The following is a 27,943-nucleotide window of genomic DNA, read 5'->3' on the forward strand; positions in this document are numbered from 1 at the left end:
GGCAATGGGGCTAAGAAGAGGTAAACTACTTGGAATTGCTGCTTACTTGATTTGGCAAGTGACTGAATAAGAAGACATGAATAGGCTCTTTAATCAGAATTTCTTGTGGTCTGGAGGGCCACTTACACTGCAAGTTAATGGGCCCAGGAAATAAATTTAGTTGTTGACATTATAAGACTCTTCTTGTAAATATCATGTTCTACAGTAAATGCATTTTAATGTGATAACAAAATGACACTCAAAGTGAGAAAACAATTAAACTGTCTCACACTTGCATATTTTGCTAAGTGTGAGACAGTTTTTATAGCCATTTGATACAATGTGCAATATTATCGATATTTTATGTTATGTGTCTGTGCCTCAGGTAGACATTCTACACCATAGTCCCCATAGGGTATTACTGTGATTCCATCAGTGAGCGATCCTGCTGCTGCAGCGTATCATTATTCGTTCTCTTGTTTAACTTGATTGCAAATCATATCACTGTTTCCCCAAGGCATCTCACACAGAGTGAATTCCCAACACATTTTATAGTCACACTGTAAAAGGATAGCATTCTCTTTTGCTATAAAGAGTGTTCAGTCAATTAAATTCTACTCTTTGTGAATTAAATTTTGTTTTACCATTGGATTCTTATACATAATCACCAATGAAGTGAAGCAGTGCACATCTTATAATTAAACTTCTTTAAAATAGAAATTGTGTATTTTTGTTATTATAAAACAATAGGAAATGTGTAAATGTGAAATGTTATAATGAATAAATTAAAATGTTAATCCCACCATTAGAGTTTATCATTGTTATTCTCATTTTTTCAATACTTTTGTCTCATTACTTGACTTTATGTTTAAAAATTAGAATTGTTATTTTAGTGTTCATACTGCTTTGATTACCCTTTATCTCATTTTACTTGAAAATATAATTTTCTTTAATAGTCTTTATGAACCTAGCTACCAATGACTGCATACTTCTTTATATTATGAAGACAACACAGTTTATTTAGGGTTTTTCTTTGTATTTAACATTAACATTTTTCCAGTTTTTAAATAATGTTGGAAAGACATCCTTTTAAAGAAATGGTTACATATGTTTGCTATTTCTTTGTATATGTAAGTGGAATTATTGGATTAGAGAGTATAGAAAAAAATTTAAGCATTTGATAAATATTTTCATATTACCCTCTATAAAGTTTATTTCTTCTAACAACAATATTAAAAAGTTTAAAAGTAAAAAAATTAAAATGAAAGAATACCAGATTTCTCAAATTATAGGCAAAATTTTCTGTGACTCTTGTGTTACCTGGACTGTGTTTATTTTGCTTACGTTTTATCCACAAGTCCTTGTATATAAAACTATATAATAAATCTCATTTCTTTTTAAAAATATTTCAAATAAAATACTTTATATTGAATTGGTCATAATAAATCTAACAAATAAAATCCTTGAACTTGGTGAATTCTTTCAAATATTATTACCATGAGCTAATGAGTATATCAAATTGCTACAAAATTTTAGAGAATCTAAGATTTAAGAATCAATTTCTTGCTCCTGTAGTAGGGCAATTATGGTCGATAAGGGTTAGTTCTGCTCTATGCAATTATTCTGGGAATGAGTCTCTTTCAGGTCCTTGTGAATCTTTCAATGAAGTCTGAGGCTGCAAAAGAACTGTTGTTGGCACAGGAGAGAGCTTTAGTGGCCAAACTTGAAGTGGCTTATTGCATCATTTCTACTCTACTCATTTCATGGAATAACAGTCCAGGAAATGTAGCTCAGCTCTTTTCCCAAGAGAAAAAGGATCATGTTTGAACCATTAGACATTAATGCTATAAATATTTTGCTAATTCCTATACAATTGCAAGTACATGCACACATTCACATTCATATACCCATATGCTAATGTCCTTTTAAAATCTGTTTGTGCTATAAAAAATGGGATTATATTATATACATATTTTTCTATCTCATTTTCTTCTTGCTCAATTATGTCTTATAACACATCTCTTTTAACTCACTTAGTATAGTTCCAATTATTTATAAACATATAATATTTCATGATGTGTTGTGTCACAATTCAGCATTTTTTCTATTGAAAAACAATTTCTTAAAAATGCCTGTATTGATATTTCTGTGGAATTTAGAAGGGAACAGAGGTATATGCTTATTTCCTCATTTTTAAATTGTAAGTCTACCAATCAGACTTGTTGTGAATGAGTGTGAAATGTAAGTTTATTTTCACAGAATAAAGCTATAATAATTAATATTTTGGGGACTAATGGAACATTTTGTAGTAATAACAGCAATTGGTTTCTAGAATCATGAATTGGCTGGACTTGATCATAAAACATTCTAGATGTTTGATGAGCACACAGAAATATTTTAGTGATTTAATGTTTTGACAATTTAACTTTACTTAATTATCTTGCAAAGCTAAAATTATATTAGCAAAATTTATAGTATAACTATTTTATTTAATTATAACATTAACTATTAAGGTTTTTTGAGAACACAAATAATTATTATATGTTAAATGGCATTATGCTATTTCCAATAAATTCTATTGACATAAGCAATGTAGGAATTCAAAGAAAATTATAAATTACTAATTAATTAATTGAACAGATATTAGTAAGTGTCCACTAAGTGTGAGGCACAGGTAGGAATTGAGGAAATAACAAAGAACAAAAAGGACCAACATGAGGATCAATTACTTAGTGGAATGTTATGTAGTTAGTGAAATTGAGAGAAAATTAGAAGCAAAATAACCTGTGTGTTTTTCTGTAATGTTGGCTATTGAGAAAGAGAGACAGAAAAAGAATACTCAATGCAATGGCTGCCAGTTACCAAATGTTGGGTTATATTAGGTAGTATAGGTACCATGGGCTTTTCTGTTCAGAGCTCAGCCATGTAGCACAGGTTGGTTGTTTTTTTGTTATTTCACTAGACATAAAAGAGACTATGTTTCCCTAGTCTATCTGAATATTCTTCATTTCAACCTTATTTTAAAATAACCAGTTACAAAATGAACTCTTTGACAAGTGCCTGAGATAATGATAGTTCATACTAAAGAGTTCTCCATGTTCTTTCAGACCTGAGTGCTGACCAAGTAACAAAAATGACATTCTGTTGTAAATATAATTAGTTTTCAGAAGGTAAAAGAAAAATAAAGAATTTGTGAGGGTTTGTCTGGAGGTCTAAAGCTATATTCAAGGACAATGGTGACTAATACATAGTCTTTAATGTTCCTATTACTAAAAAAAAAGAAAAATTATTTTATAATTCAATATGGTAAGACTAGTATAAAACAAACCTCAGGGAAATAAGAGGAAGGAAAGGGTAATAATAAAGGCAGCAAATAAGATAATTAGAAGAGACAAAAGAAAATAATAGAGCTGATGAAAAAAATCTAAGTACTTATTTCTTGAAAGGAAAAAAAAAAAAAAAACCCACACAAGTTTGACAGTCCTCTGGCAATTGTAATTAGGAAGAAGATAACACAAATATAGAGAAACAGAAAACCCAGAAGGAAATTTTTAAAAACATAGAGTGCTTTATACCATGTTTTACCAAGATATATTTTCAAATCAAAGTGATAATAGCAAACCAGGTAAATTATAATTACAAAACCTAATAGATGCAGCATTATTGGAGAGATTCTATTTTATGTTCATGGTTTGACATCAGATTCTGATTGTGAGGTGTTTTTTGTTTGTTTGTTTTGTTTTTAATTTCTGAGGAGACTTATCTGGATATGAGCTGGCTCTGCCAAGTATTCATATCACCATTTGATCTTGGCCAACCTGCTTATTCTTGTTGAGTGAATGAATGAACCAGTAATGAATGCTCTTGCACCTTAGTGAGTCAAAAAAGCCCTATCAGAGCTTCTCATAGGCTTATGTTAGGTAAAACATGTGATGTTCTTAGCATAGAGTAGGGGTGTCGAACTCAATCAGAGAAGGGGCCAAAATCTAAAATCCAGCCTAAATCGCGGGCCGAATGGTTTACTGAACAGTCATAACTGTCATTGTGATGGAAACGCAGCGGAGTACAGTGATGACAGCGCGGTGCGGGCCACATTGCAAGGCCTGGCGGGACGGATTTGGCCCGCGGGCCTTGTGTTTGACACATGTGGCATAGAGGCTAAATTGTGAGCATTCAAATAACAGAGGTATAATTATTATCAAATGTCTTATAGTATAAGGGAGTCAAAATATCAATGAGTAACGTTTAGATATTTATATGTATTTTTCAGGTTATCCAGATCCAGAAAAATTTTCCTGGACAGAATATCTAGAAGCTACTCAAACTAGTGCTGTTCCTGCCAAAGTATTTAAAACGGTAAGTTTGTATCCATATACGTTCTCAACTTGAAATAATGTCCATGTTGAGTCATGCCTTTATTTGGTAGTTTTAAGTTATTCTAGTTTGTCCCTTTTAAACTCAAGTGTTATTTTCATTTCATGACCAATCTGCCTTGCTTTTATTTAAAAATACAAGGCAGGTGACTCATTTACTGTTGTTCCTGTGCATAAATATAGGTGATAATTTCCCAACTTGAAAAACACAGGAATCCCACATTAGTAATATTAAAAGCTCCTCACCAACCTCTGATGAACAAGTCCTTCATTTCTGGTTCTATAAGTCTACAACTTTCATGCCTTGGAGATGGTTTCAGTGTCAATGGCGCCTTAGTAAAATAGGGAATTGTTTGTAGCCTGAGCATTACAGTTTTATCCATTTTGATGGAAATGTGATTTTAGCATTTGTTGAATACCAATTTTTTAAAGGTCAAATTTGAATTTATTTCAGGATTGAACAAAGTATAAATTACTTCATAAAAGATAGTATAGTTAGAAATATTTATATTCTACACCAGTAGTTTTCAAACGTTGTTCCCTTTCAACCCTAATGGTGTGCTCCAGGTTCCCTAACTCGTCTTTAATCCGAATTTTATATAGTGAGTTTCTACATATGATTCTATTTACTGAAAGTTTTCTAGGGATCAAAAGGGGTTTAAAACAAAAATGCTGTTTCATATTGATTTCAGAGAGGAAGGTAGAGGAGAGTGAGATAGAAACATGGGGATCGAGCCTGCAACTCGAGCATGCGCCCTTGTTTTACAAGGTTAATTTCAGAAGAAAAGAAAGTAAACCAATAGATAAACTGTAATAAGATCCTTTTAGAACCATGGTGTGATCATTAATGAATTATTTGTCTTTTTAACTGTCTTGAAAATGACCAAAAGTTATTTCTATTCACAGGTTTTTATGAAACTAGATAAAATAATATGCATAAAGTCCTATGTTCTTTTAAAACTAAATTCCATCTGTACTAAAAAATTGAATATAAAACTATAATAGAACAATAATATTTAAGGAAAAATTTAATAGCATAACTGAATAGCTGAAATTTGCATGACCTAATTGCACTTGTAATGTTACAGCGGTCGCCTCATGGTTTTCTGCCAAATATGAAACTTGAAGTTGTGGATAAACGAAACCCCAGGTTAATTCGAGTTGCTACGATTATAGCTGTTGATGACCAAAGACTAAAGGTAGGCATTTTAGATTACTACATTATTACACTGGCTTTTCCTCTCATGTGTCCTGGCATGCAGCCTCAGAGGCTCTGCTTTCTTAGCACAGTAGGAGAATAAAACTTTGGCTTCATTTTTAGGAAAATGGCTTTGGGTAGAGAGATTTCCAGCTGAGGTGTCCTGTGATATGGTAAATCCATAGATCAGACATGACTGGCTTTGAGAGTGATTCTAATGCATTCCTATTTGAATTTGATATTTAGACTTTCTGAGTTTTCTTTCTTTTTTGTTTCATAAAATGTGAAATGAATTGCTGCTTCCACATACCATTTGGTCTGTCAGAATATATCAGCCTTGCATGGACATATATATAATAAATGCCTTAGGGCTTGTGGAATATAAGCAGCTTCTGCCTCTCACAGCCCATCTCTAAGAGACCCTGCCTTGAACTCTCCACGCTCCACCCTTCCCTAGTCCTGCAGTTGGATAAATGGTTGTCCTGCCCCCACAGAAAGAGGAGAAATGATTGTCTGTGGAACAGCAATTTTCTTAATAAACAAACTGCAGAGAAGATTTAGCAGAATGGCTTAAACTTCCAAACATCAGTTTTCCCACAAAGGAAAAGGCAATGAAAATGAGCATCGGGTTTTTCTTCTCTGAAATCTTATTTAAGGAAGGTACAGGGAGTGGATGGGGCTATTGGGAAAGCAACTGATGCATTTCTTGTCTCCTCTTTCATTTTTTAAAATCCATTTCAAATACTGTTTTTATCACTGACACATAATAGATGCTTAATATACTTATGAATTAATGAATAATTGAATGGAATAAATGAATTGAATGTATTTTGGTATCCTGCTATTTGATTGTGTGAATTGATTGTGTTAGTAAAGAAATAATCTTTCCTCATATTTAAATTCTTTCTTAATTACTCTTCCATTGGAAATCTAATTCAACATAATAGTGTACTGGCAAGTGCCACAGGATAAACTGATCTGGTTTTGAACTCCAGGTCTCACTCTTACTTAGCTGTGATATTAACTTGATGGTTACTCAACTTATTTGAATATTCCTTATCTATAAAGTGATGGGGCTAATAATGCCTACCTCATAAGCTTGTTGATAAAATTCAGTGAAGTGATGCATGTAAAATATCTAAAACTGTGCCTAATTCTTTAGAGGTACTTCAGTGTACCTAGCATAGCAGATCCAGTAAAGACTAACTTAATTCCTTTCTGCAATTTCCCAAATGTGTACTTTCCCTTATGTGTTTGATTAGTTCTATTTCATAAATAGAACTTTTTTAAAATTAAAATTTTAAAGCTTTCTTTTAAATAACTGCTATTATTAGTTAGGGCAAATGCCTTATGCTACTCTCCCTGGATGCCTTTATTTTATGCGTTCCTGCAAGAGTCTCGTGTAGCTACATGTCATCAGTAGATGGCAAAGGAAAACAATCACACAAGGCATAGAGTTTGGAATTTTCTTGGGGAATGCTAATCTGAGCATATGTGATTGCACAGCATGGCAGTGTTTCTTGAGAGTAGAGTCAGTCTGTCCAACAATATTGTGTTATTATTTGTGTCAATGATAAAAATAGTATTTGAAATGGATTTTGAAAAATGAAAGAGGAGACAAGAAATGCATTAGTTGCTTTCCCAATAGCCCCATAAATAATATAATACTATTATTATACCCATTTTGTAGATAAAGAAAGTGAAGCAAAGAGAAGTTAAGTAATTTGTTCAAGGTCACAAGCTAATGTATGGGAGAACATTTTAAATCCTGGCTTTCAAACAGATTTTCAATTCTAGAGCTTTTAGTTTTCCTATTCCTTCTACCCTTGTTCTCTTATGTTCTAATTTTTATTGTAAATGTTCCACTGCAGAGTGAGACAGCAGGTGTGTAGTAGGATGGGGAGTAGAGTTCATTCATAACTGCACCTACTTTATCTTTTGTGCTGAACTGCATTGCTGATCCTGCCTGGAAGTTTGTGTGTGGTATTGGCACTTCCTGGCAGAGTTTAGCAGTTCCAGTAAAGACTGCCTTAATTCCTTTCTGCTGTTCTCCAAATACGTAGTTGCCCTTATATGCTTCATTAGTTCTGGTTTTATAACAGCTTATTTGGAAAAGTTTGGAATAGAATGATGGGCATTTGTTCTTCTTTGAATGTTTAATAAAATTCTCCTGTAAAGCCTTCTAGCTTGGGGCTTTTATTTGTTTTGAGGGTTTTTTTGTTTTTGTTTTGTTTTGTTTTGTTTTTTATTACTGCCTCAGTTTCTTAGTTGTAATCTGTCCAGATTCTCTGACTCTTCCCAGTTTAGTTTAGGAAGCTAAGATTTTAGGTTGTTGTGTTCTCATTTTCATTTGTTTTCAAGAAACTTTTGATTTCTTCCTTTATCTTATTGTTTAGTAACATGTTCCTTAACCTTCATATCTTTGTGTGTTTTTCTGTTTCCTTCTTGCGATTGATTTCATAGCATTATGGTCAGAGGAGTTGCTTGAAATGATTTAACCTTATAAAATTTATTGACACTTGTTTTGTGTCCTAACATATGGTCTATTTTAGAAAATGTCCCATGCCACCTAAAAATAATGTATATTCTGCTGCTTTGGGGTGAAATGATGTGAAGATATCAAAAATCCATTTGATCTAGTATGTTATTTAAGGCTTGCTGTCTCCTTGTTTATTTGCTCTCTGGAAGCTCTACCCATTGATGTCAATGGGGTGTTAAAATCCCCTGCCATAACTGTATTATTATAAATCTCTCCTTTTGTGTCCATTGATATTTGCTTTACACATCTAGGTGCTCCTATGTTGGGTGCATAAATGTTTACAAGTGTTATATCCTCTTATTGGATTGGTCCCTTTATTATTGTGTAGTGTCCTTCATTGTCTCTTACTATAGCCTTTGTTTTGAAGTCTGTTTTGTCATATATAAGTATTGCTACCCCAACTTTTTTTTTCTTTCCACTTACATAAAATATCTTTTTCTATCCCTTTACTTTTAGTCTGCGTGTATCTTTTATTCTGAGGTGAGTCTCTTGAATGAAAGATACACATGGGTCTTGTGTTCTTATTTAGTCGGTTCCCTTATTTATTTTGATTGAAGCATTTAGCCATTTACTTTTAAAGCCATTACTGATAGGTATGCATTTTTTGCCATTTTAGTTTCTAGCTATGTTCCTCTGTTGTTGTCTTCTTCTCCTTCTTTTTGTTCTTCAAGCAAGACCTTTAACATTTCTTACAATACTGGTTTGGTGGTAACAGACTCCTTTAGTTTTTTTCTTGTCTAAGAAGCACTTTCTTTTTCTTCAATTTTAATGATAACCCAGTTGAGTAAAGTAGCCTTGGTGGTCCTTGCTTTTCATCACTTTGAGTATTTCATGCCAATCCCTTCTGGCCTAAAATGTTTCTATTGAGAAATCAGCTGACAGTCTTATGGAAGCTCTCTTATAGGTTGCTGATTGCCTTTCTCTTGTGGCTTTTATGAATCTTTATTTGTCTTTAACTTTTGCTTTTTGAATTATGATCTGCTAGGAGTCCCAGTCTTGATAGATGGCCTTATGTAGTAGATAACCTGTGGGACCAAGTGGTGTAGTCTCTCTGCTCACCTGAGTTGAGTGTTCTAAGAATGACCTTTATACATGTTATGTGAGCCCTCTAATAATTGAATATTGATTGTAATTATTGGCCTGTTTGTGCATTGAATAAATCCTCAGGTTAGCTAACTGTGAGGTTCAACCCTCAACACAGAGTGCAACCTGCTGTGCAGGTGCTGATCACATGAAGTGGGATTTGGCAAAATAGGGTGTGGTGTCTGCTGAGAATTCTCTGTGGATATGCTGCTTGTGAAGCTTATTGGATCCTGCTCTATTGCTGTCTGAAGCTGGCCACTGGGTGTTTTAGATATGGCCTTTTAAGAGCATTCCTGCATTTCTAGCCATCTCTCTCTGGTGGACAAAAACCCCGGTGCTTTTCACAGCCAGATGTTATGTGGGTACCTTTCCCAGTTCTGGTGCTCTGGGCTGGAGAGCACTGCTTGGGGTTCAGACCTCACACTTTTCAAGGGAAACTATCACAGCTGATATATCCCTCTGGAACTTGAACTGCTGCCTAGGAGTGCCTAGCCAGCCCTCTTGTACCTCCTCATTTCCTAGTCTCAATGTGGCCTCCTCTGTGCTTGCTTATATGGCTTCTCTCCAACTAGTTTTCAGTTATATATTCAGTATAACAACTTTTTTGAGATATAATTCATACATCATAAAATTCATTGGTTTTTAATATATTCCCAAAATTGTGCAACCATTGTAACTATGTAAGTTTAGAATATTTTCTTCCTCTGCAAAAGAAAGCTGATACCCATTAGCCATCACTCTTCATTGTTCACCAACACCTTGTCCCTGGGAATCACTAATCTATTTTCTGTCTTTATGGATTTGCCCTTCTAAACATTTCATATTAATAAAATCATATAATATTGAACCTCTTGTATCTGGTGTCTTTCAAGATCCATTCATGTTTTAACATATCAGTACTAAATTCTTTTTATTTTTTGGATAGTATTTCATTATAAGAATGTACCACATTTAGTTTATGTTTTTACTACTGATAGACATTTGGGTGAACATATGTTTTTATGTGGACATATATTTTCATTTCTCTTGTATATTTATCTAAGAGTGGAATTGGTGGGTTATATAGTAACTAACATTTGAAGGAACTACCACAATGTTTTCCAAAGTGACTGCATCATTGTACATTATACATCTACCAGCAGTATATTAAGGTTCCAATTTCTCCACATCCTCATGAACATTTGTTATTGTCTGTTTTTATTTCTTTTTTTATCTTAGTCAATTGAGTAGGCCTTATGAGTTTAGATCCAAAGAATCTGAATTATTACAGTTAACATTTGATCCCTAATAATATCTTGGACAAGATGCAGTGACAAGATGAGGTTGCCATGGTAGATGTAGTACCAGTAGTGGATATGGTGGTATAAGTCTCAAATCACAGAAGTAGTAATAGTAGTGTAAGAACAAGTTACTAAATGTTTATACTGTTCTAGATATTTAACTAAGTATGCTATTAATATATATTGCAACTTTTCTTAACAAAATTTGTTTTTTAATTTTTTTGAGATTCAATTGACTTTTAATATTATATTAGTTTTTAGTGTACAATATAATTATTCAAATAATCATCACAATAGCTATACAACATTTGATATAGGGAGGGTTATTTTTTCTTTACAGGTGGCCTGGGTAATTTATGTAGTTTTACTAATGTTTTACAATGAGTAGTAGAAGAGTTGTGTTCAAACAGAGGTATTTTTAACTTTAAAGTCAGTGATCTTTCATTTTAGCAATTATCCTATACCTGTGATGAGCCATTGGGATTAGAGACTATGAATTACAGTGTTGGGGTGTAGAACAGAGGTGACTTGGTGCAAGATATTCTATACTCTTTCTCTTGTAAGTTAACTGGTACTAGCCAAGATAGATATTCTGATGTTCACATTGAAAATATTAATTTGGTCATGTATGTTTCATTGGTAAGTGACATGTGAAATTTTTCTTACCGTGGCAGGTTTTTAAAATGCCATTTTCCCTTGTGTTGATTACAGTGTTTATTAATTGCCATGGTTACTCACTAATAAATATTTATAATGACTCAGCGTGCATGTTGTTTAATTTACAACCAGCTAATACATTTAATACTTACTCTTTTGTTTGGCCGCCCAGTATGCTCTGTTATATCTGAAAGCCATTACTGTCACTTTATCAGAAAATGCACATTAAGTTACAATAGATGGATGAATGCTTTTAGGAAGTTTATCTTTTACTTGTTAAAAAATGTATTCTTCTACACATAAATATAAAGGGAGGACTTAAAATAGTAATATTTGATAAATATTTTCCCTGTGGGAACTGCAGCTAAGTTGTGAAATGAATTATAAATGAATTTCAAATAGATGCTTTAGGAAGTTCTACTGAATCATTAATAAATTGAATCTCTTTAGCAAGTCTTTTTATACTTAATGCATTAACTGAGTGTATTTGTGGCATTTCTAAATGAAATAAGAACTTCATGACCAAGAAAAATTGTCATAATAAGTTTTCTACTAGTTATATGACTAGAAACTCTTTGGAATTTTAACCCAGACTAAGAAGTATAAAGTTTTTGTTTGAAAAATAAAGTAAGTCCAAACACAAGTCATAAATGCTATGCTTTCACTGACTTGTGTCAGGCTTCAGTACTTTGAGAAAATCACTTGACCCTGTGAGTCTTAGTTTAATTACCTGTCAAAAATGGGGCAGAATCTGGCCGAAACCGGTTTGGCTCAGTGGATAGAGCATTGGCCTGCGGACTGAAAGGTCCTAGGTTCAATTCTGGTCAAGGGCATGTACCTTGGTTGTGGGCACATCCCCAGTGGGGGTGTGCAAGAGGCAGCTGATCGATGATTCTATCACATCGATGTTTCTAACTTTATCCCTCTCTCTTCCTCTCTGTAAAAAATCAATAAAATATATTTTTAAAAATGGGGCAGAATCTGGAATATATTATCTTACTTGCCACTCTTTCTAATCAGCACGCAATAGCCTTTGTGATAGTCCTACTAGTCGGCAGGCTCCTGTGTGGCCTGTGGGCTATTATAGGCCAACGCGTGTTTTTATAGATACACTGCCCTGATTAGGCTAGAAGATGAGCACAGTGTTACCTTTAGCAGATGGAGTTTTGTATCCTTGCTTAATTGTTTCTAATATTTAATTTTTTTAACTAAACTACATTTATATTTAATTTTGTTTTAGTTATTCAAAGAAATGAGACTTACTATGTAATCAACAGCTTCTAGAATGTCTTAAAAAATACATTTTTCATAGTATTTATCACAGTACGTTTGATTTTCTGTGTGAATTCACTCAGGCCCTTTCAGAGTAGGCTTCTCTGGCTTTGGGGTGTGTTCTCCAAGAAATGTAAGTAGAGACTTACCTTTTTTGTTTTTATTAGTCAGTAGATCCAGGACAGAAACACAGGCCCAACAGCACAGCAGTGAACCACTGCCTTGGCGATGAGTCAGGTATCCCCGTCGGGAGGCACAACTGGCACTCCTTAGGTAATCCTCACCAGCCTCCTCTCCCAGCCTGGTCTCATGAGATCCTGAGATAATTATTTGGCTGGAGGCATTGGTTTAGTCATGCACTAGCTTGAATAGAAATAGAACATTTCACAGCTTTCCATGCAGAACACTGTCTATGTAGAAACTTCTTCAATAAAAGATGACACATACAACATAAATTGATTAACAGAAACATACCTGGAGACAGAGAAGCAGCGATCAGACTGTCGAGCCTCAGAGGGAAAGTAGGGGAGGGGAGGGGCAAAGGGGAGATATCAACCAAAGGACTGTGTGCATGCATATAAGCCTAACCAGAGGTCATGGACAACAGAGGGTGGGCATACATGGGTAGGGGTTTGGGATGGAAATGGGGGGATGAGGACAATTATGAGACACCATAATCAATAAAGAAATTTAAAGAAAAGATGATGCTGTTGTAGCACTAGTTATTCGTAACCCTTATTTTAGGGTTCGTATTTCTTTCAGTGTCTGAGCAGTGCTACAGATTGCTCTGCTGCAAAATGCACAGACATGTGTATGAAAGCACTAAATTACATTTTTGTTTCAAGGGTTAAAGGACTTTGGAGTGTGGATGTGATCCCTTTACTCTTGTCACTTCCTTGAAGCTTTATGTTTACTCAGAAAGTCTGGCCCTTGCTTGCCTCTGGTTTCCAACACCTTCAGTCAGATAGTGCAGTATGGACTCAGTGTCTTATTTCGGAGCTAACAAGAGAGTCTGTTGGATTTGTCTTAGCTTTGGAAAGACATGTAAATTCTCTGCTGTTTTCTTGCACAGACGTGTACTGTTTCTGACCAGCTGCAGTTTTGACATTCCAAATGCCCTTACTAATACTGATACTTAGCTAATTATGTGGAACATCATCTCTTTTTTCTCACATATTGCTTTATAGGCACTCTATTTTTACCACTGGAAAATAGCTATCAAAACTTAATAAGTGAATGAAAACACCCCGGAATAAACTGTTCTGAAGTCTATGCCATTTCTTGTGATATAGGAAAAGGTTGTAGACTCAGGGAGAGGGGATTCTCCAATGAGAAAGGAATGAGTAGGTCCTTACATCATATTAATTTATTGCTAAAATGTAATTATATTATTTCCGTTTTGCTACTGTAACAAATCATCACACAATTAGTGGCTTAAAATAACATAAATTTGTTATGTTACAGTTCTTTAGCCCAGAAGTGTCAACTGGTCTAAAACGAAGGTGTCAGCAGGGCTGTGTTCCTTTTAGGAGTTCTCGGGCAGAATTGGTTTCCCAGCCTTTTCCTGCTTCTAGAGGTCTCCTCTATTACTCGAGGTATGGCCCCTTTCTCCAGACTCAGAACCAGCAGTGTGGCACCTTCACACCTCTCTCTGACATGCCTGCCTCTCACTATAAGGACCATTGTAATAACCTTGGACCCGCCAGGTAACCCAGGATATATTCTCTCCTGTCTCAAGATCATTGACTTAATCACACCTGTGAAACCCCTCCAGCCATAGAAGATAACATTTTCACAGGTGTCAGGGGTTAAGATGTGGGCATCTTTGGGAACCATTATTCTGCCGATTGCAGTAGTATTAGATAAAGTTGAGATACTTATTAAAAAGAGGCGGAAGTGGTGAGACCTACTATGTAACAAATAGCTTCTGTTTACTGAATGAGAAGAAATCATTCCAACAACTATCAGTTCTAGGATGAGATTAAGACTTGAAACTCTCAAATCTGGTTGCGAAGATAGGTAAAGTTACAGTTCAACATATAATGTACTAGAGGCTCAGGGCACAAAATTCGTCCATTGGGAGGGTATCCCTGAGCCCAGCCTGCACCCTCTTTAATCTGAGACCTCTCAAGGGATGTCTGACTGCCTGTTTAGGCCCCATTCAGTGAGCAGTCAGACATCCCTCTCAGAATTCAGGACTACTGGCTCCCAACTGCTCACCTGCCTGCCTTCCAGATTGCCCCTAACCACTTCTGCCTGCCATCTTGATCACCCCCTAACCACTCCCCTGCCAGCCTGATTGATGCCTAACTGCTCCCCTGCCAGCCTGTTTGCCCCTAACTGCCATCCCCTGCAGGCCTGGTCCCTCCAACCCCCAACTGATCTCAATTGCAGGCCTGAGTCCCCCCCCCCCCCCCCCAACTCCTCTTCCCTGCAGGCCCGGTCACACCCAACTTCCCTCCTCTGCTGGCCTGCTGACCTCTAACTGCCCTCCACTGCAGGCCTGGTCCCCCCAAATTCTCTCTACTGCAGGTCTGGTTCTCTCTCATCTGCCCTGCCCTGCTGGCCATCTTATGGTGGCTATCTTGTGTCCACATGGGGGCAGGATCTTTGACCACATGGAGGCAGCCATCTTGTGTGTGGGAATGATGGTCAATCTGCATATTACTCTTTTATTAGATAGGATAGAGGCCTGGTACACAGGTAGGGGCTGGCTGATTTACTAAGAAGGATGTCCCAGATCAGGGTTCCTTTGGGGCGGCCTGAGTGAGGGGCCTCTGGTGGTTTGCAGGCTGGCCACGCCCCCTGGGGACCCAAGTGGGTATCTGGTATCTGGCCCTGGCCATTTCTGTTTGGACTTATGTATTTTCTATAATTGAAACTTTGTAGCCTTAAGGGGAGGCCTGGGCCAGCCAAGGTGTGCGAAAGCTTGGCTTCCTCCATTGCTGGGGGCAACCCTAGCATTCCGCCCACTCTTTCCAGCTCCATGGATGCCACCATTTCTGTTTGGTTGTTTACCTTCTATAATTGAAACTTTGTATCCTTGAGTGGAGGCCTAGTCCTCGTAAGGGTAGGTAGGAAGCTTGGCTTTTTCCATTGCCTAGAAAACCCAAGCCTCCCTCCTGCTCTCTGTGGCTGTAGCCATGTTGGTTGGGTTTATTTGCATATTCACTCCTGGTAGGCTGGTAGGCGTGGCTTGTGGGTGTGGTTTATGGGTGTGGCAGGTTAATGGTTAATTTGCATATTATTCTTTTATTAGGTAGGATGACACAAACATCAGGTGCTATAAATGCTCATTGAAAGTACAGTAAGCTTTGTGAGTAAGGAAGCTGAGGGGCAGATGGCATTTCAGGAAAAACAATTTTTCTTCTGTTGAAAAAGTATAAAACATGCCTTGTTTTATTTGCATTTCCAAACACCAAATGCCTTTATTTACTATTATGTAGAGACAAATCTAATGTTTTATTATGTGGATATGCATCATGTATGTGTATGTGTGTGTGTGTGTGTGTGTGTGTGTATACACACACAGTATATAACTTTGGTTTACATTGGAAGCTCCTTGGGCAGTGGTCTCTACAAGTTCTGTATTTGAACCTACCCTGTTTCCCTGAAAATAAGACAGTGTCTTATATTAATTTTTTCTCTCAAAGTTGCACTAGGTCTTATTTTCAGGGGATGTCTTATCTTTCCATGAGCTAGGTCTTATTTTCAGAGGATGTCTTATTTTCGGGGAAACACGGTATAAGCAAAGGACTCTTGGGAAGTTGCATGGCTATAGGAAATATCAGGGCTTAGCTGTTGGAAACAGGGAACAGCAAATTAGAGTCCACAGCTTAAGCCAGATCTACTCTTTTGTCCTGCTATTACTACTTAGAGGTGTATTTCTTGCCCCTCCTACCCCAGAACTCCATGTAGAGTATGTGTCCTTGCTTCCATGACAGAACTAGCACTGGGCCTTAGAAACAATAGCAGCAGGCCATATTTATAGGGATTGTCTTCCCTTGACCTGAAAATGCCTGCTGATGGAAAAAGAAGAGTTGTGTAGATTCTATACACTCAGAGGATGGATTAGTGTTTCAAGGTCCTAGGATCAAATGTGGAAAAAATCAGGTTGAACTTAAAAATGGGTCCAGAGATGCAGACTGGTCAGAGTGATTGCACAGTTGATGATCTGGGAAGTGGTCCAGGCTCAGACTTAAAACAGGGACATCTGAAATTATTCAGGCAAGATTGCACATCCTGACTTCAGGGCAGACTGGGTGTGGCAGTTCAGGGTTTTTAGAGCAGCAGAATGCAGGTTCATTTTCACCTGGGAGAAATGGAGACTCTCAGGCCTCTCCCCAGACCTGCTGAGTCAGAATCTAATTTTAACAAAAGCCTCACGCAATTTGTTCACAAACATGAACAAGGAATGCTTGTTTACAACTAGGGAAAGGTGGTCTGCTTGTCCGCTGCCCTGTTTTTTGTTTGTTTGTTTGTTTGTTTGTTTGTTTTTTAATGTATTTCTAGTCACTTCAGAGAGGAAGGGAGAGGGAGATAGAAACATCAGTGATGAAAGAGAATTATTGATCGACTGCTCCCTGAATGCCCCATACTGGGGACTGAGCCCACAACCCAGGCATGTGCCCTGACCAGGAATTGAACTGTGACCTTCTGGTCCTTAGGTCGATGCTCAAACACTGAGCCATGCTGGCTGGACTACCCAAGTACTCTTGTTATCCCAGTACCTATAGGCAGTAACTGGCATTTTATAGGTACCAAATATTATTGCTGAGTGAATGAATGTGAGCTATCCATAAAAAATGTAGAGATAGGTTATTTACTCCTAGTAATTTATTATTTACTATTAATTACCTATTACTTATGAAAGTAAGTATGCATTAATATTTGGTATTAACTAGATGCCCTCTACATATTTCTTGGAAAAATAATAGCAATTTATAACACCACATGGAAAATTGGTTTAATTAGTGCTTCTCTATTACTAATATACCATTAGTAAGCAATATGGTAGCTATATGCTTGGCTAAGAATGCTATAATATTGGAATAATTGAAATCATGCATTGTTGCAATATATGTAATGCTTTTTCTGTTGAATATTGACATTGTGAATCATGGCAGTTATAACAGTGTCAAAGAAGCAAAGCCCATTATGGGGCTATTATGCTAATAACATATGACAAACAGTGGTTCTGTGGAATGGTAATGGATAATAAATGGTTAGAATTCTGAATAGTAATGGTTGCCAGTGATTTTCTAGTAAAAATAATCTCCTCTTAAAATGAATGTAACTTCAATGTCAAAAACTGCCAGCAGCATGAAGGGTCCACATTGCTTTTTGAAGGTGGTCCCACTACAGTTAGCTTAGGCCTCTCTGTGCAGAAACCCAAGTTAATCTCTCTGCTTCTCAGCCTATAAGTCAAGTTCCTCTGACAGTCTGTGTCCACAGTATTCAAATGTCCCTCCACTGTTGTATTAGTACGACCTATCTTAATAAATACAACCCCCTGACACACACCTCAAAATGATGTATATTGTAATATACAAAATATTGTCACATCTTCTCATTCACTGTGCACCACACTATTCCTCATTTGCATCAAGAACCCTGAAAGAACGAAGGCCTTTACACCACGGGGCTCTGAGTTTTCTTTAGGAAACTTGCAAGGTTGACCTGTGTACATGCTCCCTGGTGCTCTGTTCACCACTCCTTGCTGTCTCTGACATTCCACAGTGGCCTCTGAGGCAGCTTCTTCCTGCCAGGGGGCTGTCCCCCCACTCTGTTGGCATTCCTGCCTGGTGTCTTGCTTTCACAAACTCCGAGGCTCTTTAGTTGCCCTAGGCTCAAGTATTGCAATGAGAGTCCAGAGACACATGTTGAGCTGCTCATCCTATATAATCTTATATAAAACAGAGATAATATGCAAATTGACCATCACTCCAAAACACAAGATGGCAGCCCCCATTTGGTCAAAGATGGCCACCCCCATGTGGATACAAGATGGTCGCTACCAGATGGTCAGCAGGGGAGGGCAGTTGTGGGCAATCAGGCCAGCAGACGAGGGCAGTTGGGAGAGACCAGGCCTGCAAAGGAGAGTTAGAGACTAGGCCTTCAGGGGAGGGCAGTTAAGGGCAACCACGCCCAAAGGGCAGGGCAGTTAGAGGTGACCAGGCTGGCAAGGGAAGGCAGTTAGGGATTACCAGACCAGCAAGGGAGGGCAGTTGGGGGAAACCTGACTTGAAATCTCAATAAAGATTAGAGTAAGTTAAGTATATTGAGAATAGTGCAGAATTTCTGGATTTTGAAATAGTATATTATCTTTCCCTAATAAATATTAGAAGTCTTATAAACAGGGAATACATCTGATTAGCAGGTGGGGAGATGAAATAGCTAAATAACTGCTTCATACAGGTCAAGTATGAGCGATTGTAGCCATGAGGTGAGCTTTGGTGCAAGGATTATGTTACATCCAAGTTGTATTTACAATGAATAGTATGATTTTTCATCAGCAATAAATTACCCAAAAAGACAGGCTAAAGACAGATGAAAGTACTACTTACATTAGCTTGAGAGATCACAGCAGCATCAAGAAAAAAGAGACCATCAAAGAAACAGGCTGAATTAAGAGGCACTGGAAGTAGGTGAGTAGAGAAGGGAAAATCAGAGGAAATAGACCTGAGCTGCTCTGACCTGCACTTGGTAGTAGATGCTCCTGGTGCAGGCTCATCAGCATTGAAACTTTGTTTCTTGCCTTCCAATACTTCGGAGGGTTGCAGTGATAGCAGAAAAATTTATATCTGTAGAAAGTTGGATCTGGCACTTATCCTAAATGGAGGTCCAGGTCACCATATGAGAGGACAACAGAAGCATCTGCATTCTAATGCTGCATAACCAAAGCACACCTGAGAAAGGCTAAAGTCAGCCACTTGGGACCAAGAAAGAAGTATTGTTAAAATTGTCAATAATGGTACTTTAAAGGACTTTCAGCACCAAAGTTAACACTTGACAGCTATTGTGAGGCCCAATTCTCTAGCATTATCTGTAAGTTACTCAGGGCCTTGCTTGGTTTGGGTGGAACTTTTAATTTTGTATGGATTGCTTAAGGAATATTTAGGTTCTTCTTTTACAAGTGAAATTCAGAGCTAATTTAGCATAGGTAAAAATAAAGGATTTATGGGTTCACTGAAATATGAGATAGTATGTAGATCTGGCCACAAGCATCTCTGAACTCAAGGTCTCAAATAGCATTATCAGCCTTCCTCCTGCTTCCTCACTCCCTTTTCTTTAGATCTTTGTCTCCAGAACTTTCTCTATCTTGTCTCCCACCTCTTTCCCAGTGCAGGTATTATCCTTTCCTCCTGAGAAATGGACTGTCTCCATTTAGAAGTGTCAAAGCCACCAGCGGTTCCATCCTCACACCATTCCAGCATGGTAACCCCCTGGCAACAGTCTTCCCTGCTGCTCCATCAGAAATCAGAGAAGTCATGGAGGGTTCTGATACGGTCAGGAATCAATCCCTAGACCCATGATAGTGGCCAGGATTTACATTCCTCTGAGTGGCCCACTGTCCCCTCGGGGGTGAGGGTGGGAGATTTGGAATGAAGTTGAGTGTAGCTGCCTATAGTAGAGGTCTGGAATTCTGAAGGAAGTCAGCTCACTGGTCAGATAAATACTGTACAACACTACAGCACCACTCACCCTATTATTAGATATTGTCTCTGTCAGTCTCCAAATCTCCAGGATAAAAGTCTGAAGTCAAAGCAATTTCTTCATCCCCACAGGGACATAGTTGGGGTTATTTTTTGTTGCTTTAATCTTAATCCTAACTCTAACCTTAACCAAACTCTAACTTGGGCTTATTAGTGAGACAAAATTCAGACTTTGCATTTAAATCTCTCATTTCCTCTTTTAGTATTTTTCACCTGGAGAAGATTTGATACTTAAAAGGCTTTGAAATTTTTCTTTTGGATAGATACCCTGTTTCCCCGAAAATAAGACAGTGTCTTATATTAATTTTTTCTCCCAAAGTTGCGCTAGGTTTTATTTTCAGGGGATTTCTTATCTTTCCATGCGCTGGGTCTTATTTTCGGAGGATGTCTTATTTTCGGGGAAACACGGTAGTTCCATAGGAGCAAATATTTTTGTAAATTATTTGTCTTTTTTAGTGATTCATTCATTTAAAATTTCAGCCTAAGGCTCAAATTTTAAGAATAGGGATTATGTGTATTCAAAGTCAAGTTAAGAATCCAAGGTTTTATTTAAGAAGAGTTCTAGGTTAGGGACTAATTGGGAGATTTCTTGCACTTGTGGGAGAAATAGGCAGCAACAAAGTCATTATTAAAGTGGACATCACCAATGTATGCTAGGTGCTGTCGCTAGTTACTGTGTAATTGTGGATGGCGACTGGAGAGAAATGCGTGAGCCAGGGAGAGGGAATGAAATACAGCATGGGTGGGGTGAATGAGGCATGGAATAAAGAAGACACAGGCAGTCCCCTAGAGAGTGGAAGCTTGCAGACTCTGCTTCTTATCTGCTGAGCATCCATGTCTACCAAATATATTATTACATCGTTCAGGTTTGTTTGTGAAGTTATTCAAAATTCCATTTCATTTTTCTGGCACTGAAAAACCAGACTTTATGAAATAACTGATAAGGCCAATCAGATAAGCAGTAGGCATCGGCAGAAATTAAACTGAGCAGGAGTATTTTATCCCTAAAATAACCCTGTATAATAAAGAGCTAATATGCTAATTAGACTGAACAGCAGAACAAGGGGCTGCAAGGGCCAAGCCCCTTGCACGAATTTCATGCATCAGGCCTCTAGTGTTTTCATAATAAAAATGTCTTCCATTTTTAACTGAAAAAATTTAGGGGATGCTTTTCTGAATTTGCTGTTTGGTATGATACATTTGTATTTATGCTCCTCATATAGTCTGAGACTGGCAAGAGGTTGACTCATCCCAGTGTATGTGTGCCCCAAATGGAATTGTGTCACCTGATGCACCGCAGCTGCTCTAAGCAAACACCGAAGAGAAAACCCTGACAAATTAATTAGCTCTTAGCTTTACCAAGCAATTATGCAGTTCCTAGTAGGGGGTGGGATATTTGATGCCCCATATCTGGAGTGCACAGGAACTGGAGGCTTGCTTCCACACCAGAAGGTGAAGGGGAATTCTGAGACCAGGTGAGAACCTGCCTCCCTTCCTGGGACCACCACCACTGAGGGCCCAGATCGCCTGGCACACCTCAGGAGGGTTTGCTTCAGTGCCAGAACACACAATCATTGCTCATCAACTGGAACTTCAGACTATGGTCTCCTGGTGAATTGTATTGTTACCATCTCTTCCAAACATTTCTCTCTCTTTTCCCCCCCATTATTACATGATAACATTATTATCCACAAACCCTACTTTCTGATACCCGCTTTGCATTTGGCAATTTCATATGCTACCAGTAATAGTTAGGAAACCTTACCATTAGGCAACTTTGGCATCATTACCGCTTTTCTGTAGGTAAGGATGTCAAAGGTCAAGCTGCATAAATATCACACTCACGATCACTTGGTTGACAAGAGGCGAGCTTGGCTTCCAGTGAGTGTGTTTTGAAAGGACCTAGGTGTTTCTATTGCCCTGCACTCTGAGGAGCAGCCCATCTGCAGGGAGGGCTCGCCTCTGTCCCGCCCTGCAGCAAGATGAGATCAGGGCTTCTCTGTAGCTCTCTGCATCTGTTGCATCTTCAGTGCAGATTTCTTGTCCTTACCCAAGAAGGAAGGGATGCCGGGGCCTGTGTTCTCACTGACCCTTAGGCAGTCTCAGTGACTTGCAGTTCCAAGGTAAGGACTGCAGTGCATTTAGTGGGCAGATAGAGACCTTTCTGCATAGCACATGGGCTATAATTCATTAAATGGGCCACTTCCCACTGTGCTTGCCTTTAAATAGCTAATAACTATCATACCATAGCTGTCACTTTCTGGAAAAAAATATTTTTAAAAGAAATGGTAAAGATGACTATGATGGTGGCATTTATCAGCCTACCTGTGACATTTGTTCCAAATATGTTAGGCCTGGAGGCAAGTCTTCAGAGGCAGGTGGGCTGCTGGGCCTGTCACCCACCCCCACAGGAGAGCAGGCTCATTCAGATTCCCTCACTGAGTCACTCTCTTTAGCTCAATTATGGAATGTTTACTTATTTCGATGCCAGTGTGGGCAAGTGTGCCTCTGAATTTCATTAAAGCATGAAGCTGATCACTTTATATTGGGAATTTAACACTCACTGCTCTAACATTCTTAAAGTTAAAACTGCAGGATTTCTTTAAATTATTTTCCAGAAGGAAGGATTTAAATAGGCTCACATTTTTTCCCCCTTTTCTGGACTTAACATTGGAAAGCTTAACGGGAGGACATTCAATGGGGTACAGACCTTCTTCCTCTTGGCCCACAGCTTGCTGCAGCGAGCACCAGGAGCTCCTGTGGGCTCTGCTGTCCGTCTGCAGGGTGGGAGGACTCCTTTGTCCTTGATGGTCCCTGCTGTGCTTTGTGCCAAATACTGGTAGCAGGAGTTAGGGCTGTACAGTGACTCCGTGCTGTGAAAGAGCAGAGTATTTAAGTACATTCAGGAGTGGCCCACATGCTGGGCGTGTGATCAGTCTCCACTCGGCTTCACTTTTATCCAAGGAGCCAGAAAGAAGGCTGGCACCCATTCCTCACCACCCCCAAGTTCCCAGCCTTGCTTTTGCTCACCCCTGTTTATGGTCAACTGTTCCCCACCCTTATTCCCAGTCATTGCCTTGTGCCCACTGGAGTCTTTTTTTTTTCTTTTTTCTAAACATTACCTTCACTTTTCTATTTTAAACACAATGTGGCTGCCTTTTCTGCAGCCCTCTCCATCTGGGGTCCCTGCATGAGCTGGAGGTGAGAAAATAGTGCTCTTTGCTCCTCAGTATTCACAGCTTTGAATCTCAGGTCATCAAACTCTGTTCACCACTCCCACTGATAGTCATCTACAAAGGTCCCCTCCTTCCTGGGTTATTTTAGCTGCCACTTTATGACCATTCTTACCAACACTACCTCAGTCTTTATTCTTGGTGGTTTTGATAGGTGTACATAGACCGTGCCTCAGTCAGTGAGCCCCATTGTCATACTTTAGTCCATGCTTTAGTCCAGCGGTCGCCAACTGGTGGTCTGCAGACCACTGGTGATCCATGAGGTCTGAAAGGTTGGCGACTACTGTTTAGTCCTTGCTTTAGCACATTGTTGTTAATGACAATAATTAGTATAATTACTGTAGTGCTATTATATTTTATTATAAGTAATTATGATAAACATTATTAATGACCATAATGTAACCCTTTCATAATTATAATATTTTTGTATCCATGACCACATCATTATCTTTCTAGGTAGTTACCTTAAATACTCAAACTATTTAACACTGGATTCACTATCACTCAACTCCCTCAGGACCTGTCATTCATTGATCCTACCACCTTTTCACTGTCTCTGACCTTCTTATTGTCTCCCCTTTTTCCTGACGCCCCTAGATTATGGACATAATCATATCACTGCATGTACTTTCTTGCTTCCTTGTCCTTCAGTTCATCTTACTTTCTTGTGAAAACCACCACTGTGGCAAAATCTAATCCTCTGCTTCTCTGTAGCTTCCTCATGAAGCTAAGCATGGCTGGAGAAATACACAATGTGCCAAGTGGACTTCCTGTACAACCACCAACTTACATGTTACCTGAATCTTCATGCTGACTGGGAACCCTTGTTTCCCTAATCTGTTGACAGGTTCTCCCGGATGACTGTCTCATCTTTTCCCCCTCCTAAGATTTCCCCTTCCATTTGCTTCATTCTTGTTCTCAGCCGATGACGTTTATTACTTTCTATTTCACCTAGAAAACTGAAGCAATCAGAATAGAACTTCTACACATTCCCAGCACCATATATGCCCACTCATCTGCTTCTGTCCCCAGCTATCCTACTTGTCTTTCTGTAATTATAGATGAATTTTTCATCAAAGGCATCTGCCTCCTTTGTGTCTAATTCCATCCCCTCCTGCTTCCTCAACCATGACAACAACTTAACCCTTTTTCCTTGATCATCTGTTTTTTTCTTTACACAATGTAATTTCCATCAGCAAACAAATATCTTAAAAACATTATTTTCTAATTTCACTTCTCTGTTCATTTCCATGAATAGGAAACCTCTTTGACAGGGTTCTTTATACTTCTGTAATGCTTTCTTTACCTCCATGGCACCACAATCTTTTAGTTTTTCTTCTGGTCATTGCCAGTTCTTTCTCAGACTCCTTTTTTTGATTACTTCCATCATCCCAAACTCTTTAATGTCAGTATGCACCAGGACTTTTCATTGGATCTTGTCTCCTTTAACTATATTTTCTTCCTTTATAATTTAATCAAATCTCATGAATTTAAATATTACCTTTATGTTGATGAACTCCAGATTCCTATATCAAATGACCTATTTGACATGTCCACTTGATAGCTAATGATTGTTCAGACTCGACATGTCCCAGCTTTCAGTACCCAACCTTCTTCTCTTAACACTTTTCTACCCACTGTCTTTGCCATCTTATGTATTCTATTCTTCCCATTGCTCAAATAAAAAAACATGGCATTATCTTTTATTTCTTTGTCCTATAACAATATTAAAATCTGACAGTAAATAGTTTAGCTCTATCTTTCAAACATATAGAACCAAGTTTTTTTCACCGCTTACACAAATACCGTTCCAGTTCAGGCTACCATTATCTCTCTCCAGAATTATAACATGAGCCTCCTAACTGGTTTTTCAGTTTCCAACCTGGCCACCTCCTGTCTGCCCCAGTAGTATCAATACAGCAGTCACACTGATTCTTGTAAGACACGGTCAGATAGGTTACTCTTCTGCATAAAACCCTCTGGTGCCTCTCTATTTCTCCTAAGAATAAAAGCTGAAGTTCATAAGACCCTACCTGATATGTTACCTCTCTGACTCCAACATGTTGTTTTTTAATCCTTTTTCCATTTTTTTTTAATTGATAGATAGAAACGTCTATGTGAGAAAGACACATTGATTGGTTGCCTTCAACACTCACCCCGCTCAGGGTGGGGATCAAATCTGCAACCCAGATACTTGCTCTAGATTGGGAATTGAATCCAAGACTCTCCCCTTTAACACAGAGCAACACTGGCCAAGGTGAACTCTTGTTATTTACTATCTTGCTCCCCCTGCTTCAATTAAACCACAATTTTTGCTGTACCCAAATATGTCAGCCTGCTGCCTACAGATCTCTGCACTGGTTATTCTCTTCAAAACATTCTTCCTCATATAGCTATCCAAATTTCTAACACTTTTAACTCTTTTAAGCCTCCCTGTGCCTCTTGATTTAAAATTGCAATAACTCTTGACTGGCACAGTCTTAATCTCCTTAATTCTGCTCTGTTTTTCCTAGATTTTATCACCTTTTAACTTGCTAAAAAAGTCACTTATTTGATAGGCCTGATTTTGCCCACTGGAATGTAAACTTCAAAGGCAAGGGATTTTTCTCTCTCTTTTGTTTGCTGATATATTCCTAGTACCTCAAATAGCCCTGGGAATATAGCAAGCACTCGGTTAGTGTTGGTATATTGAATAAGTAACTGAATGATTATTTGAGGGCTCTATCAATTCTGAATCTGCCTTACTATCAGAATAGTAAGCATGCCATAATGGACTCAATATTTATGAACTCATGCCTATTTTTTTAACTAAAGGATAACTTATTGAGAGTAAAATGTACACATCTTAAGTGTACAGCTCAACAAATTTTAACATATCTATCCATCTCTTCTCTCTCATCAGGACACTCTCAAGGTCAAAATAGAGAACTTTTCAATCACTCAAAAACTTTCTGTTAAGCTCAATCAATACCAATACTGCTTCCATATCTCTCCAGAGGTAATCATTATTCTGACTTCTGTTTTACCAAGGTTAATTTTTCCTGTTCTTTTGCTTCTTATAAGTGGAATTATACACTCTGTACTCTTTTGTGTCAGACTTCTTTGATTCAACATTTTCATTTCAACCTATTTATTCTTACAGACTTAAGCAGATATATAACAAATATAAAAACAAATATAGTTGGGTCTTGCTTTTCATTTAGTCTGATAATCTCTAGATATTTCATTTTCATTTTGACTGGATGTGTATTTTTTACTTTGTCTTTAAAATATAAACACTTTTTTTGTATTTTTCATGTTTGGAATTTATTCACTTTCTTGAATATGTGTGTTGATGTTCAAAAATTTGGGGAAAATATAAGGCATTCTCTCTTCAATTATTGATTGTACTTACTTTCTGTCTCTTCTCCTTCTAGGATTATAGTTACATGTGTTAGGCTGAAAGAATCCCAAGTATCTCCATATCTGTTTTGTTTTATTGTATCTTTCTGTTCTTTCATTTAAATAATTTCTAATGATAGATATTTCATATATCTTGTTATTTCTGTTGCTGTTTTTAGTATGCTGTTAAGCTCCACCAATGAATTTTTAATTTTAAATACAGAATTTTAAATGATAGAATATTCATTTTATTCTTTTTAGATAGTATACTTTTATGTTGAATTTCTCCGTCTTTCTATTTCGATTATCTTTCTTCATTTTCATTTAACATTTTTAAAATAATTACTTTAATGTTCTTGACTGCTAATTTCAATTCCTGTTCTGTTAGTTTGCTTCTTTTGGCTATATTTTCTTTTGATTACAGCTATATTATCCAATTTCTTTCCATATAAAATTTTATATATGCTGGATGTTGTATATAAAATAACTGTAGAAACTATAATATAGATATTATTTTCCCCCAAAGAGGCCATGCCTTTTATTCTATGAGGCAGCTAGTGGGAGGGACTTTCATGGGTTGAGTAGTAGTCCCCAAAATGATATATCCACAGCCCAATCTTCAAAACCTGTGATTGTGACTTTATTTTCGAAAAGGGTATTTGCAGGTGTTATTATGTTAAAGATTTTGAGATGAGGTCATCCAAGATTGTCCTCATTGGCCTTAAATTTAAATATGAGTGTTCTTTTGAAAGAGAGAATACAGAGGGGACAGTGGAGTGATGCAGCCCTGAGGTGAGGAACACGTGGAGCCACAGGACGCTGGGAGAGGCCAGGAATGGTTTTCTCCTGGAGCCGGAGAAAGTGTGCAGCCTTGCCACGACTTCCATTCCAGACTTCTGGCCTCCAGAAATATGGCAGAAGGCATTTCTGTTGTTTTAAGCCACCAACTTTGTGGTAATTTGAAATGGCAGCTCTACGAAACTATACTGGGACTCATCACTTTAAATAGGTTAGGAATTGAACTGGGTTGAGGAGAGTTTGGAAGTATAGTTTTAGTTCTTCTCTGATTTCAAATGTATTGAAAAATAGGACTTTCTTGTAGAAATTACTGGCCCTCTCTCTAGTGATCTAGGTTCAGGAGATCTCTCTGCTTTCCAGCTCCTCTCCAGAGGCTCCCGTGCACTGGCACTCAGCAATACCCAGGTCCCAGAGAACCAGCTTCAGGTGTGGAGT

General features: G+C 37.8%; 1 protein-coding gene across 1 annotated transcript in view; it reads left to right on the top strand.

Moving 5' to 3' along the window:
* The window catches only part of L3MBTL4 (L3MBTL histone methyl-lysine binding protein 4), a 235,127-nt gene that overhangs the window by 56,292 nt on the left and 150,892 nt on the right, over nucleotides 1-27,943 (top strand). Inside the window, exons 10-11 of the mRNA XM_036419408.2 lie at nucleotides 4,250-4,335; nucleotides 5,441-5,551. Coding sequence (XP_036275301.1) covers nucleotides 4,250-4,335; nucleotides 5,441-5,551 — 197 coding nt within the window. The remainder of the gene's footprint in view (nucleotides 1-4,249; nucleotides 4,336-5,440; nucleotides 5,552-27,943) is intronic.

This window comes from Pipistrellus kuhlii, unplaced genomic scaffold (assembly GCF_014108245.1).
Source record: "Pipistrellus kuhlii isolate mPipKuh1 unplaced genomic scaffold, mPipKuh1.p scaffold_m20_p_6, whole genome shotgun sequence".
Lineage (NCBI taxonomy): Eukaryota > Metazoa > Chordata > Mammalia > Chiroptera > Vespertilionidae > Pipistrellus > Pipistrellus kuhlii.